The 13,121-nt window shown below is 42.8% G+C and overlaps 2 protein-coding genes across 5 annotated transcripts in view; one reads left to right on the plus strand and one right to left on the minus strand.

The window, feature by feature from the left end:
- Window positions 1-2,863, minus strand: LOC100514530 (cytochrome c oxidase assembly factor 4 homolog, mitochondrial). The gene is made up of 2 exons (XM_003129636.4): window positions 2,641-2,863; window positions 1-645 (listed from the first exon to the last, which is right to left on the minus strand). The coding sequence occupies exon 2, from the start codon at window positions 631-633 to the stop codon at window positions 379-381; it is 255 nt and encodes an 84-aa protein (XP_003129684.1). The 5' UTR covers window positions 634-645; window positions 2,641-2,863; the 3' UTR covers window positions 1-378.
- Window positions 1,312-13,121, plus strand: part of PAAF1 (proteasomal ATPase associated factor 1) — a 54,909-nt gene continuing 43,099 nt past the window's right edge. For 2 of the 4 annotated variants that reach the window (XM_005667103.3, XM_013979127.2), the window contains exons 1-4: window positions 2,840-2,965; window positions 4,281-4,321; window positions 8,067-8,170; window positions 12,631-12,699. In XM_005667103.3, the coding sequence (XP_005667160.1) occupies window positions 2,919-2,965; window positions 4,281-4,321; window positions 8,067-8,170; window positions 12,631-12,699 (261 nt within the window). In that variant the 5' untranslated portion in view covers window positions 2,840-2,918. Of the gene's footprint in view, window positions 2,966-4,280; window positions 4,322-8,066; window positions 8,171-12,630; window positions 12,700-13,121 lie in introns of all 4 variants that reach the window. The other 2 variants (XM_021062484.1, XM_003129635.4) reach the window with 2 other exon arrangements.

The following is a 13,121-nucleotide window of genomic DNA, read 5'->3' on the forward strand; positions in this document are numbered from 1 at the left end:
TTTACTTTTAGATTGTGAATTTACTTTAAAATTAAATGTCCAAAGAATCAGCTCAGAACTTGGCGCACTGACTCAAGACACCGGGTAGCACATCCCTCAACCCCACTGTTTTATGTGGCAAATACTGGTCAGTATCTATTTTGGTGGCACACAACAGGTAAGGATGTGTGGGATCTCAATGTGATGCTGTGCCAGCTCTTCATGGCAAACCCATGGCTGCCTCTCATGTGCAGGCTGCTAATTCAACCCCAGGCCCAAAGACGATCCCCAAGTCTCACACTTCTTGGCCCACACCCCCACTGTTTAGGACTTCTTGCCATGATCTCTCTGGATGCTTGTTTCTGCAGGGCCTCCTCTGGGAATAAATGGTTAGGGATCTCAACGGTGGGCACTGCTCTGCTCCTTCCTCCTCTGCAGTTCCTCCCGTCGCCTTGCCTGCTGGTCATTCATGCAGTCCTTGAAGGCCTGCACCTGTGGCTGGCACCGTCGCCAGTCCTGGTGCTGGGCCATGCACTCCTGCACTGCGTAGTGGGAAGCAGCACAGCCAGAGCGGGAGATCAGCTGGTCCAGTGGGTCCTCTTCTTCATCCTCCTTCTTCACTTGTCGGGACCAGGTATGGCCTTGAGTTGACATTTTTGGGAGTCTCTAGAACATCAGTGGAGGCAAGGTTACATATGATACAGTTCCTCTGTTATAAATAACACTGACCACTGCACTGTTATAGCTTATTTCTGCATGTCTCCCCTTGAAAATTGTAAGCTATTTCAGGGTAGATACTGGACCTGATTCACCTCGGTACCCCCAGCTGTAGGCCTGGCAGAGAGCAGGCCTACAAAATAGCTTGAACCAAACATAATGAGATAAAGTGTGAAAATGCTTAGTTTGGGACTAATAATCTCTAATGGCTTCTACTAATAGAACATGAATTAGGTGAAGTGTCACCCTCTGGGGTAGCTATCTCTTTTCTCCTATTGGAGAAGCTATCTTTTTAAATTCTATGGCTGGAGAATGACAAAATTTAACACTTGGGAGAGTACCCAACCATGGGTAGGGTTTAACATACAGGAGGGATGAAGAGAACTGTGTGGCTGTGGCACAGAGCATAGAGGGTCCAGGACAAGCAATGAGTCCGTGAGGTGTGAGGGTACCTAATGTGAGGTGTAACCGCCCAGACTATGTGAGCACAATCATCCGCTTCATGACACCAAGCACAAGGTAGCATACAGAAGGAACTGAAGAAAGGCAGCGAGAAATGACCTCAGCCTTTGTAACAACCATAGGCTGTAAATGAGCTAAGGCTCCTTAATGCCCCTCCTGGGTCTCTGATTCACTCTACAAATGATCACTGAGTACCTATCACATACCAAGCACTATGCTAGAGTTGAGGATACATGAGTGACCAAAACAGAGACAGTTCCTGCCTTTATAGAGTTTACAAGCTAGACAAGTAAATAGGTTATTTACTTGTGTACAGTGTGTACAAAAAGCGAAGATGGGGAACAGAGCAGAGGAATACCTAAGCCAGACAAGAGCAGGACTAGACACCTGAAGGCTTCCTGGAGAAAGTGATTTCTAAATTGAGACTTGAAGGATAAATAGGAGTTGGCCAGAGATATAAAGGATATTCCTGGTCAATGGAAGAAAACGATGGGGGTTCTGAGACAGAATTTGACATGAGAGGAACTGAAAGTTCTACATGATGAGAGAAAAGTGAGTACAGGAAAATTAATGAAACTGGTGAGATGAGAAAGTATCTGATCACGGCAAGGCCTTGTGAATCATGTTAGGGTGTTCAGAGAGCAAGTGAGAAGTCACAAGAAGGATTTAAGCACTCTATAGCCCTACACAAAACACATTTGCTTTGGAGGCAGTATAACCTAAGGGAGAGGGGAAAATGGGCTTCGAAAACAGACTTGGACTGGAAACAGCCTTGTCACTGACTCATTGAGTGTCTTTGAGCAAATTACTTCATAATCTCTCTTGAAAAAAAGATATCTACCTCACAGGATCAAGACTAAACGAGATAATGCATGTAAGGAGTCTGGCACATCCAAAGAGTTCAGTAAATGATAGCTCCTATTACTATACATGTTTCCTCTTCCTAAAAACACTGTGAGCTCTTTAAAGGCAAGAGGCAAACCTCTTAGAACAAGTACGGTAGGAAGAACAGTGCCTTGGATCCTAAGCCAAGAAATCCAGGTTTGAATACAGGCACCTCGCCTTGCTATGCACACGCATTAGCATGTAATCTTTTAAAGTGTCCTTCTAAGGTAGTATTTAACTCGCAGAGTTACTGTACGGATTAATATGCTAATAAGTGATATGTGCTTAGACTACAACAGGACTCAAATAAATGCTGCCTTTTCTTTCCCCACCACGACCCGGCTTCAGTCTTTACTGGATTAAAAAGAGAAAGACTTTTGCTTAGGGAAGGCTCGATGGTCGGCAGCTCGTTCGCGGAGGCCAGCGTGGACTAGGAAGGCATGGAAAGAATGGAAAAGCAGAGAAATCCAGGCGGCAAAGTTACTTAAAGTCCTCTCCCCACTACAGAGCGTACGCATGCGCGCGCGCAGCCGCCGGGCACATCCCGATTGCGCCCGCTATGCTTCACCGCGCTAGGACTTGGAACACAGTGCTCACCCAACAGGCCAACTAGAGGACCCAAGCGCGCCCTCCTGCACAACGGCGTCAATTTTGCAGGCAATTGGAACTCTTCCGACCCTCCCGTCAGGAACAAGCCTACTGTGAGATGCACGCGCCTGCAAAGGGGTAGGGAGGGGAAGAGGACCCCCCCCCCGCCACATTTCATTGGTGGCCTCTTGGTGTAGATCCCGCCCTTCGTTCTGCACGCGTCGCCTTCGGGGGCACCCACTTCCGGGGTAGAGCGGAAGAGGCGGGCTGGTGGAGGCGGGGTCAAGATGGCGGCGCCTTTGAGGATTCAGAGCGACTGGGCTCAAGCCCTCAGGTGACTCCAAGTCCAGGACTGGGACGGAGGAGGCGAGGCGGGTAGTGGATGTTACCTCTGCGTTATCGAGAGCCATGCCCGATCCAGGATATCCATAGGAGTTAGTTTATCGGTTGTTGAGGCCTAGAAATATGTTTCAGACCCTCATGGTCAGGTTTTCATTCTCAGAAGAGCCGTGCTGAGGCCAAGGAAACTCATATGCTCCGTGTGATCCCAGAGGCAGAATAGGATCAGTGAGTTAGAAAAAGACAGGAAAACAGGAGGCAGGAAGACTCTTTGCAAGTAGTCATGGTCATTTAGCAAATATTTATTGGTCCTCAGCTATTTGCAAAAGTCCGAGTATACTCACCACCACCACAATAACTTTGAGTGTGTGATGGAATCCTTGCATTCTCCTTGGCCCTTAGTAGTCATGTTTTACAATTCCATTGAGGAAACAGTGTAATGCCTACCTTGTCTAGGTTCTGACCTAGATAAATATTCGGTGGAGTTCAGATGTGTTCTCTAAACTTAAGGGGTGGTTCCTGCTCTCAAGAAGCTAACAGCTTAAAAAAAAGTAGCAGCAGCTAACAGCTTAATTGGAAACGCACAGCAAACCATTTATTCACTTAACATATATTTATTGGTCATATACTGTGTAAGTTATGGTGGGCACCAGAGTGAGTACAGCAGTGTCATGAATGGTGCTTTTTTTTTTTTTTTAAATAGCTGCCCCTGCTGCATATTGAAGTTCCCTGGCCAGGGGTTGAATCCTAGCTGTAGTAGCTGTAAACTGTGCTGCTGCAGCAACACTGGATTTTTTTAACCCACCAGGCCACAGTAGAAACTCAGGCAAATATTATTACTAATAAGTTTTTCAAATTGAAACAGTTGTGAAGATTAATAAAACATAGTCTCCTGTGTTTAAGAAACTTACAGCTTACTAGGTGGGCTGAAATAAAAACATGTTACTGTAACACAGGATGTGTAATAGGAAGAACAATGACATTTATTGAGGACCACCAAGTGCCTTTGAGAGAACACAGTCCAGAATCAGGAAGTAACTTGCCCAAGATTCTGCAGCTAATAAGCATTTCATCAAATATTTAATGAAATATTTGAGCTTCATTGAGTCAACAAATCTATGCATTAAACACTTAATCTGCAGATATTTCTTCAAGTAAACAAAGTTTGTCTATGCCTAGATGAGATGTTAGATTAGATCATGTCTGAGTACTGTGGCCAAACTAGAAATTATGCAGTCTTTCTCACCTGCATCAGTAGCATCCTTTTTGACACTGAATGAGCCTAAGTAGATTTTTATCTCTCTTCATAGGAAGGATGAAGGGGAGGCCTGGCTGAGCTGTCACCCCCCAGGTAATGTCTTTAAATCTGTATGACTTCCCTTTAGAGAAAGGATTTACTACCTCTGAAAGAGAGCTTCCTACTTTCTCCTGGCCCAGACTCCTTGCACAGTGCTGAGTCTTCAAATGTTCTTCATTCTGTGTTGTACTGGTGTCATTCCAACTCCATTCTAGGGGAAGGCCTTCAGATTGGTTTTCAATTTGGAAGGCAAGACTTGTTCATGGAGGCATTGTCGATGCATTTAATGAGACTCTTTTATTGTACTCTAAACATTTATATAGCTTCAGTTATGCCCTTCCCTGCTCATGATTCCTAGATCTATAGCTCTAGTTCTGACCTCTCTTCAAATTCGAGAGATTAAGTAGTTGTCTGCTAAATGTTTCTGCTTAAAGCTCTCATAATCGTCTTTAGGTTATCAAATCCAAATCCTGAAAGCTGAGCACTTCTGTTGTCAAACAGGTTCTCGTTCTTGATTTTCTCAGGTTTTTTGTTTTTGTTTTTTTAATTAGAGTATAGTTGGCTTGCTTACAGCGTTGTGTCAGTAGATTTTCACAGTTCTTAGGTTACCACCATTCTGGGATCAGAGTAAAAAACCTGGTCATTTCACCCTGCCACAGCCAGTGCCCAAGCGATGTTATTGTTCATCTCAGTGACATTTCTGTCTTATTTCCATCCATTGGTTTGCAGTCACTGTGGTAACATTACAATTTTTTTTCCTTCTAATTTGTGAGAAAGTTTCGTTTCACTGATTATTTTTCATTTCAGAGACTCTTGATGTCTTTATATAATCATATAGTCTATTTCAATGAGAAATAGAGGTTTTTTAAAATTATGGTTAATTTACAGTGTTGTGCCAATTTCTGCTGTACAGCAAAGTGACCCAGTCATACATGTATATATATATATATACACACACACATTCTTTTTCTCATATTGTCCCCCATCATCTTCTGTCCCAAGAGATTGGACACAATTCCCTGTGCTATACGTAGGACCTCATTGCTTATCCATTCTAAATGTAGTAGTTTGCATCTCCTAACCCCAAACTCCCCGTCCATCCCATCTTCCCCCTTCCCTTTAGCATCCATAAGTCTGTTGTCAACATCTGTGAGTCCATTTCTCTTTTGTGGATAGGTTCGTCAGATTCCACATATAAGTGGTATATGGTGTTTATCTTTCTCTGAGAAATAGAGTTTTAGGAGTTCCCATTGTGGCTCAGTGGTAACGAACCTGACTAGTAACCATGAGGATGTGGGTTCGATCCCTGGCCTTGCTCGGTGGGTTAGGGATCCATCATTGCCGTGAGCTGTGGTGTAGGTTGCAGATGCAGCTCAAATCCTGCGTTAGTGTGGCTGTGGTGTAGGCCAGCTGCTGCAGCTCTTACTCAATCCCCAGCCTGGGAACTTCCATGTGGGTGTAGCCCTAAAATGCAAATAAATAAATAAATAGAATTTTAAAGAGAGTTTTCTTTTGAGGAAATTGGTGCTGCATGGTGGCTAGAAGGTATCATATTCAGGGTTTTTCATTTTATTTTTAAAGATGGGAACTAATTGGAGAGCAATTAAAATATAGGTTGTAGGCAGAAAAAGAAAGGACCAACTGAAAAGTCAGTGTGTTGGAGGAGAGAGAAGGAAATTGAATTAAGTCTAAAAGACTAAGATGAAAGAAAATGAGGCTAAGTGTAGATGTAGATAAATATGTAGACCAGAATGTGGAAACTTGAGAGGATCTTATAGCCTCAGTTTCCTTTGTGATGTTGGAGGTGGGATCAACTCTTAAGAAGAGGGGTTTTGTTTTCCCTAAAATGACAAGGTTTTTTGTTTGTTTGGGGTTTTGTTTTTTGGTTTTTTTGTTTTTGTCTTTATAGGGTCTAATCTGTGGCATGTGGAAGTTCCCAGGCAAGAGGTCAAATCAGAGCTGTAGCTGCCAGCCTAATCACAGCCCCAGCAATGCCAGATCTGAGCTGCATCTGTGACCTACACCACAGCTCATGGCAATGCTGGGTCCTTAACCCACTGAGCGAGGTGAGGGCTCAAACCCCCATCCTCGTGGATACTAGTCAGATTCGTTACCGCTAAGCCACAATGGAAATTCCTAAAATAACAGTTTTACTGAAATAAAATGTGTGCTATATTCTGAATGCTTTACATACATTATTTCTGCTTCTCACAACAATCAGTTGGTACTATTAAGATTCTGAATTTTCTTTTGGCCATACCCTTGGCATGAGGAGTTCTGAGGCCAGGGATTGAACCCATGCCACAGCAGTGACCCAAGCTGGAGTAGTGACAGTGTCGGATCCTTAACCTGCCTAGCTACCAGGGGACTTACAATTTTTTTTTAGGTAATAGCTGTATTAAAATACAATTCACTGGAGTTCCCATTGTGGCACAGTGGTTAACGAATCCATCTAGGAACCATGAGGCTTTGAGCTTGATCCCTGGCCTTGCTCAGTGGGTTAAGGATCCAGCATTGCCGTGAGCTGTGGTGTAGGTCGCAGACGTGGCTCGGATCCCACGTTGCTGTGGCTCTGGCATAGGCTGGTGGCTACAGCTCTGATTCGACCCCAGGCCTGGGAACCTCCATATGCCACGGGAGCGGCCCTAGAAAAGGTAAAAAGAAAAAAAAAATATATATATATATATATAATTCACATATGATAAGGTTTACCCTTTTCAAGTGTAAATTCAGTGGATTTTAGTATATTCAAAGAGTTGTATGTCTATAACCACTATCCAATTCCACACTTTTTTTTTTTTGCTTTTTAGGGCTGCACCTGCAGCATATGGAAGTTCCCAGGCTAGGGGTCCACTCAGAGCTGCAGCTGCTGCCTATGCCACAGCCACAGCACTTCAGGATCTGAGCTGTGTCTGTGACCTATGCTGCAGCTCACACAACGCCGGATCTTTAACCCATGGAACAAGGCCAGGGATCAAACTCATATCCTTGAGGACACTAGGTTGGGATCTTAACCTGCTGCACTATAATGGGAACTCCATGTCCTATCTTTCTTTCCAGCCCCTACGTAAGTCCCACCCTTCCTAGGAAGCTCTCCCACTCTCTGTGAATTCTTGATGGTTTTTACTTCCCTCTTACTCCTAGAATTTCGGTTTGATGCAGTCGTTATTTACTAAATAATTTGTGGCACCTGCTAGTTTCTGAACTCAAGAACTTCAGTCTGGTGGGGCGCCAGAAATGTAAACAGCGTGTTATGGCCTGTTATAGAAATGAATGTATAAAGTGCAGAAGAAGAGTAGAAGAGAATGTTTTTAACTCCCTTCTACCATCTGCTTGTCTTTATGTGTAGGATACGATCTTATTTAGCCCAGATCACTACACAAGCAGGGTCCTTTTTAAGCAAGATTTGCAGGTTACTGAAGCCTAACTCCTCGCTGTGTATTATGTGTAGATACTGTGGATAAATGCATCTGTATTTGTGTCCTTCATTGTTTCATCCTGGGAGAATTCCATTTCACAGGCAGTAAAATTGAGGTTGAGATTACTCTAAAAGCTTCCTCTGCATGTCTTGGTATGTCTCACACTCTTTATTCTTCCCTCTTAGCCCTTGTGATCTTCTCTCCAGATCACGTTCCCGAGGCTAGTGCTCCTTCCGCGTCACCTCGCTTGTAACACAAGTACCTGGTCATCTTGCACGAGCCAGTCTCCTCCCATCTATACGGATGCCTGAATTGGGTCTTCAAAGACAACAATATTTAATTCTTATTTTTTTGAGACATGCTTCTTTTGTGCTATATAGGGAAACCAACTTTGTACGGCAGCCTGACTTGTCAAGGAATTGGCCTTGATGGCATCCCAGAGGTTATAGCTTCGGAAGGATTTGTTGTGAATGAAATAAACAAGGTAGGTTTTTTTATGCCTTCTAGATGATACCATGTCCAAAGCTATGCTAGTGCCTATGTGTATACTTTAAATATTTATATTGTTATCTGCACATCAATGTCACCTCCATTTCATTGGTACAGTAGTCATGGCTTTTACTGCCTTTGAATGTCGTTTCATTCTTCTTTTGTATTTAGAAGTGTTTTTAGATGTAAAACTTCCTCTTACTTCACTTATACTAGAGCTTTCCAACAGATGAATAATGTGAGCCACATACGTAATTTTTTTTTTCTTTTGCTATCTTAGGGCCAAACCTGCGCCATATGGAGGTTCCCAGGCTAGGGGTCAAATCAGAGGTGCAGCTGCTGGCCTACACCACAGCCTCAGCAACAGGGGATCCAAGCCGCATATGCGACCTATACTACACTCAGTGGGTTAAATGGATCCGTAACCTCATGGGTCCTAGTCAGGTTCATTAACTGCTGAGCTGCAAAGGGAACTCCAACATATGTAGTTTTTTAAATTGAAGTATGGTTAATTTACAGTATTTCAAGTGTACAACTAAGTGATTCAGTTATGTGTACATATATGTATTCTTTTTTCAGATTTTCCATTATAGATTATTACAAGGTGTTGAATATAGTTCCCTGTGCTATACAATAGGACCTATTGTTATCTATTTTATAGTGCATATCCGTGTAGGTAATTTGAAATTTTCTAGTAGCCGCATAAGAAAGATAAAAAGAAACCAGTGAGTCATCTGGGATGGCCCGACGAAAGGCAGGCCCCGCTGGAATTGTCCTTATTAAACACGTTTTCCCCAGGAAAAAAAAAAGAAAAAAGAAAAAAGAAACCAGTGAGGAAATTGCCTTGTGGGCACAGCAGGTTAAGGATGCAGCATTGCCACAGCTGTGGTACACATCATAGCGGTAGCACAGGTTCGATCTCTGGCCTGGGAGCTTCCATATGCCATGGTGTGGCCAGAAAAAAGAAAAACAGGTGAAATTAAATTTTTTATTTTTTTATATTTGGCCACACCCATGGCATGTGGAAGTTCCCAGGGCAGGGATCAAACCTGTGCTGCAGTTATGACCTGTACCACAGCTGTGGCAATGCTGGATCCTTAACCTGCTATACCACATGAGAACTTCCAAGATTAATTTTAATAATGTATTGTATTTAACCCAGTATATCTAAAATATTATTTCAACCTGTAATTAATATAAAAATTCTGGAGTTTCCATTGTGGCTCAGCTGTTAACGAATCTGACTAGCATCCATGAGGATGCAGGTTTGATCCCTGGCCTTGCTCAGTGGATTAAGGATCTGGTGTTGCCGTGAGCTGTGATGTAGGTTGCAGATGGCTTGGATCCCCTGTTGCTGTGGCTGCGGTATAGGCCAGCAGCTACAGCTCCGCTTCTACCCATAGCCTGGTAACCTCCATATGCTATGGGTGTAGCCCCAAAAAGAAAAGAAAAAAAAAAAAATTCTCAGAGATACTTTACATTCCTTTTTTCTTGTTAAGTCTTTGAGATCCTTTGTTTGTTTTACACCTGGAATAGGAATCAATTCAGACTCTTAATTTTTTTCTGGCTGTGCCTGGGGCATGTGGATGTTCCTGGCCCAGGGATTGAACTCCAGCCGCAGCAGTGACAGTGCGAAGTCCCTAACACTAGGCCACGGGAGCTCTGAGACTAATTTTTTTTATTGGAAATACTTGATATATATTTAGGTTTTAAAAAACTTATAGTTGAAAATATAGATTCACATAAATAAGTTCCAAAAATAAAAAAACTGCTTAAAAAGTTTTCCAATAATTGCATCGAGGATCAATTTTTAAATTAAATTTTATTTAAAGTTAATTTATTTTATTTATTTATTTATTTATTTTGTCTTTTTGCTATTTCTTGGGCCACTCCCAAGGCATATGGAGGTTCCCAGGCTAGGGATCGAATCGGAGCTGTACGCTGGCCTATGCCAGAGCCACAGCAACGCGGGATCCAAGCCGTGTCTGCGACCTATACCACAGCTCACGGCAATGCCGGATCGTTAACCCACTGAGCAAGGGCAGAGACCAAACCAGCAACTTCATGGTTCCTAGTCGGAGTCGTTAACCACTGCGCTACGACAGGAACTCCCTAATTAATTTATTTTAATTTAGGGCTGCACCCACGTCATATGGAGGTTCCCATGCTAGGGGTCAAAATGGAGCCTTAGCTGCCGGCCTACATCACAGTAGTGGCAATGCCAGATCCGAGCTGTGATGGCAACCTGCACCACAGCTCCCAGCAGCTCCAGATCCTTAACCTGCTGAGTGAGGCCAGGGATTGACCCCGCAACCTCATAGATACTAGTCAGGTTAGTTACCACTGAGCCACAACGGGAACTCCTAAATTAAATTTTAAATAAAAACAAAAATTCAGTTCCTTGGGACTTCCCTTGTAATTCAGTGGGTTAAAGATCTGGCATTGTTACTGCAGTGGCAGTGGTTTGAGCCTGGTCTCGGAACTTCTGCCTTCCATGGGTGTAGCCCAAAACAAAAACAAAGACAAAAAAATTCAGTTCCTCATTTTCATTGGCCACATTTCAAGTACTTGGTAGCTGTCTGTGCCTACCATATCGTCCAGCACAGTTTTATAATCTGGCCACACCAGATTGGTGAAGACCTATGTTGCTAGTCCTTAATAGTTTTTCCCATTGGTCTTTGAGGTGAGCAGATGCTCAGACTGAGTATTGATTGTTCTGACTTTCCTTCCTCTTTTTTTTTTGTCTTTTTGTCTTTTGAGGGCTGTACTCACGGCATATGGAGGTTCCCAGGCTAGGGGTATAATTCAAGCTGTAGCCGCTGGCCTACGCCACAGTCACAGCCACGCCAGATCTCTTAAGCCGTGTCTGCGACCTACAGCACAGCTCACGGCAATGCTGCATCCTTAACCCACTGAGCGAGGCCAGGGATCAAACCTGCAACCTCATGGTTCCTAGTCGGATTCGTTAACCACTGAGCCATGAGGGGAACTCCTCCTTCCTCGTTTTGATGGCTGCATTCAATACACTGTAGTGAGATGATTCCCAAAGGGTGAACCAACCTCTCTTTTTTTGTATAATTAAGCTCTTTCAGTTATAAAATATTTCAGATGTACTGATAAGAATATAGAATCTTTTTTTTTTTTTACCTAAGATTTTTAGGAGTTCTGGGGTGGCTCAGTGGATTAAAGATCCAGCATTGTTGCTGTTGTGGACCTGGTTTAAAACCTGGCCCTGGAATTTCTGTATGCTGCTGGCATGGCCACAAAAATTATTTTTTTAGCAAATGTTCATTCGTTACCCTCTGTGCAAAGTCATAGGCGACATGTTATATGTATTTAATTATTGGTGTATAGTTGATTTACAGTGTGTTAGTTTCAGGTGTGTGGCAACATGCATCAGTTACACATATACATATATGCATTCTTTTTCAGATTCTTTTCCCTTATAGGTTATTACAAAGTATTGAGCAGATCTTCCTGTGCTATACAGTGGGTCCTTTTTACTTATCTATATTATTATATATTTTATATTTTTTTCTCATAAAACTGTTGTAGAAAGTGCTAGAAGATCTGACTCCAAGTCCATTTACTTTGACACTTACTAACAGTATGATTTTGGACAAATAACTTAGTTCTCTGAGCCTCAGTTTCCTCATCTAAAAATGGAGATAATATTCTGCCTCATAGGCTGATTACTGGGGAGTAAGAATGCCTATGAAAGGAAGCTGTAAAATGTTTCAAAATTGAATTATTGTTTATCATGTCAATCCTGTGGGAGTGGCATTTTATTTTTTTATGGCCACACCCATGGCACATGGTAGTTCCTGGGCCAGAAATTGAAGCTGAGCTGCAGCTGTGACTTGCACCACAGCTGCAGCAATGCTGGATCCTTTAACCATTGTGTGGGGCTGGGGCTCAAATCTGCAACTCTACAACAGCCTCAGCCACTGCAGTGGCTGTGCCACAGTGGGAACTCTGGGATTGGCATTTTAAATTTCCATTTTTCAGATATGCAAACAGACTCAGGTTAATTAGGGAGTTCCCGTCTTGGCGTAGCAGAAATGAATCTGACTAGCATCAATGAGGACGAAGGTTTGATCCCTGGCCTCCCTCAGTGGGTTAAGGATCCAGCATTGCTGTGAGCTGTGGTGTAGGCTGCAGACGCGGCTTGAATCTGGCATTGCTGTGACTGTGGTGCAGACCAACAGCTACAGCTACAATTAGATCCCTGACCCGGAACCTCCATATGCCACAGGTGCGGCCCTAAAATAAAAAAGACAAAAAGGAGAGGTTAATTAACCCCTAATCAAAGCTAGGTAGACTATGTCATAATTGAAACCTGGTTCTTTTAATTTCAAATGTAGCGCACCTTGCAAGCCTACATTTTTCCTCGGTGTTTTGCCAGTATCCATCTGCAGCCTGGGTGCTGACTTCCTTTCTTCCCTTTGTACTCAGGCCCTGATTCAATTCTTATCTCTTCCAACATCATTGCTAATTTCTGCTATGTACCTACTGGGTCAGACAGTAAGTGTTTATGGTTGAACATTCATTTGTTTCCTAACTGCCATGACTCACTTTGCTATTTCATGTTGCAACATTGTTCTGTTAAATAAATCTGTCATTATGCTTAAAAACCTAATCCCGAACGATACAAAGTTTGACTTTGAATTTTATCTGAATGTGGAATACTCACACTTCCTCCTCACATTGAATTTTGTTCTTTCGATATCTCCTGCAGCTTTTCTTTTCTTTCTTTAAAATATTTTCATTAACACATAATTCTCCACTGTTGACATTTTTGGAAGTTCAGCATTTATCTTCCTTCATAGTCTGTTTATGGATTGAAGGTTGATTTGCAGGATTGATAAGCAGGAGAAAACCACTGATTCTTGAAATCTTTTATATAATTAGCCCCAAAGAAATGAAATAGTCCTGAGAGCAAACTC

Source organism: Sus scrofa, chromosome 9 (genome assembly GCF_000003025.6).
Source record: "Sus scrofa isolate TJ Tabasco breed Duroc chromosome 9, Sscrofa11.1, whole genome shotgun sequence".
Lineage (NCBI taxonomy): Eukaryota > Metazoa > Chordata > Mammalia > Artiodactyla > Suidae > Sus > Sus scrofa.

What these genes read in the sequence shown, in the direction of transcription:
- LOC100514530 (XM_003129636.4), bottom strand. Translation starts at nt 633, where the DNA reads ATGTCAACTCAAGGCCATACCTGGTCCCGACAAGTGAAGAAGGAGGAT.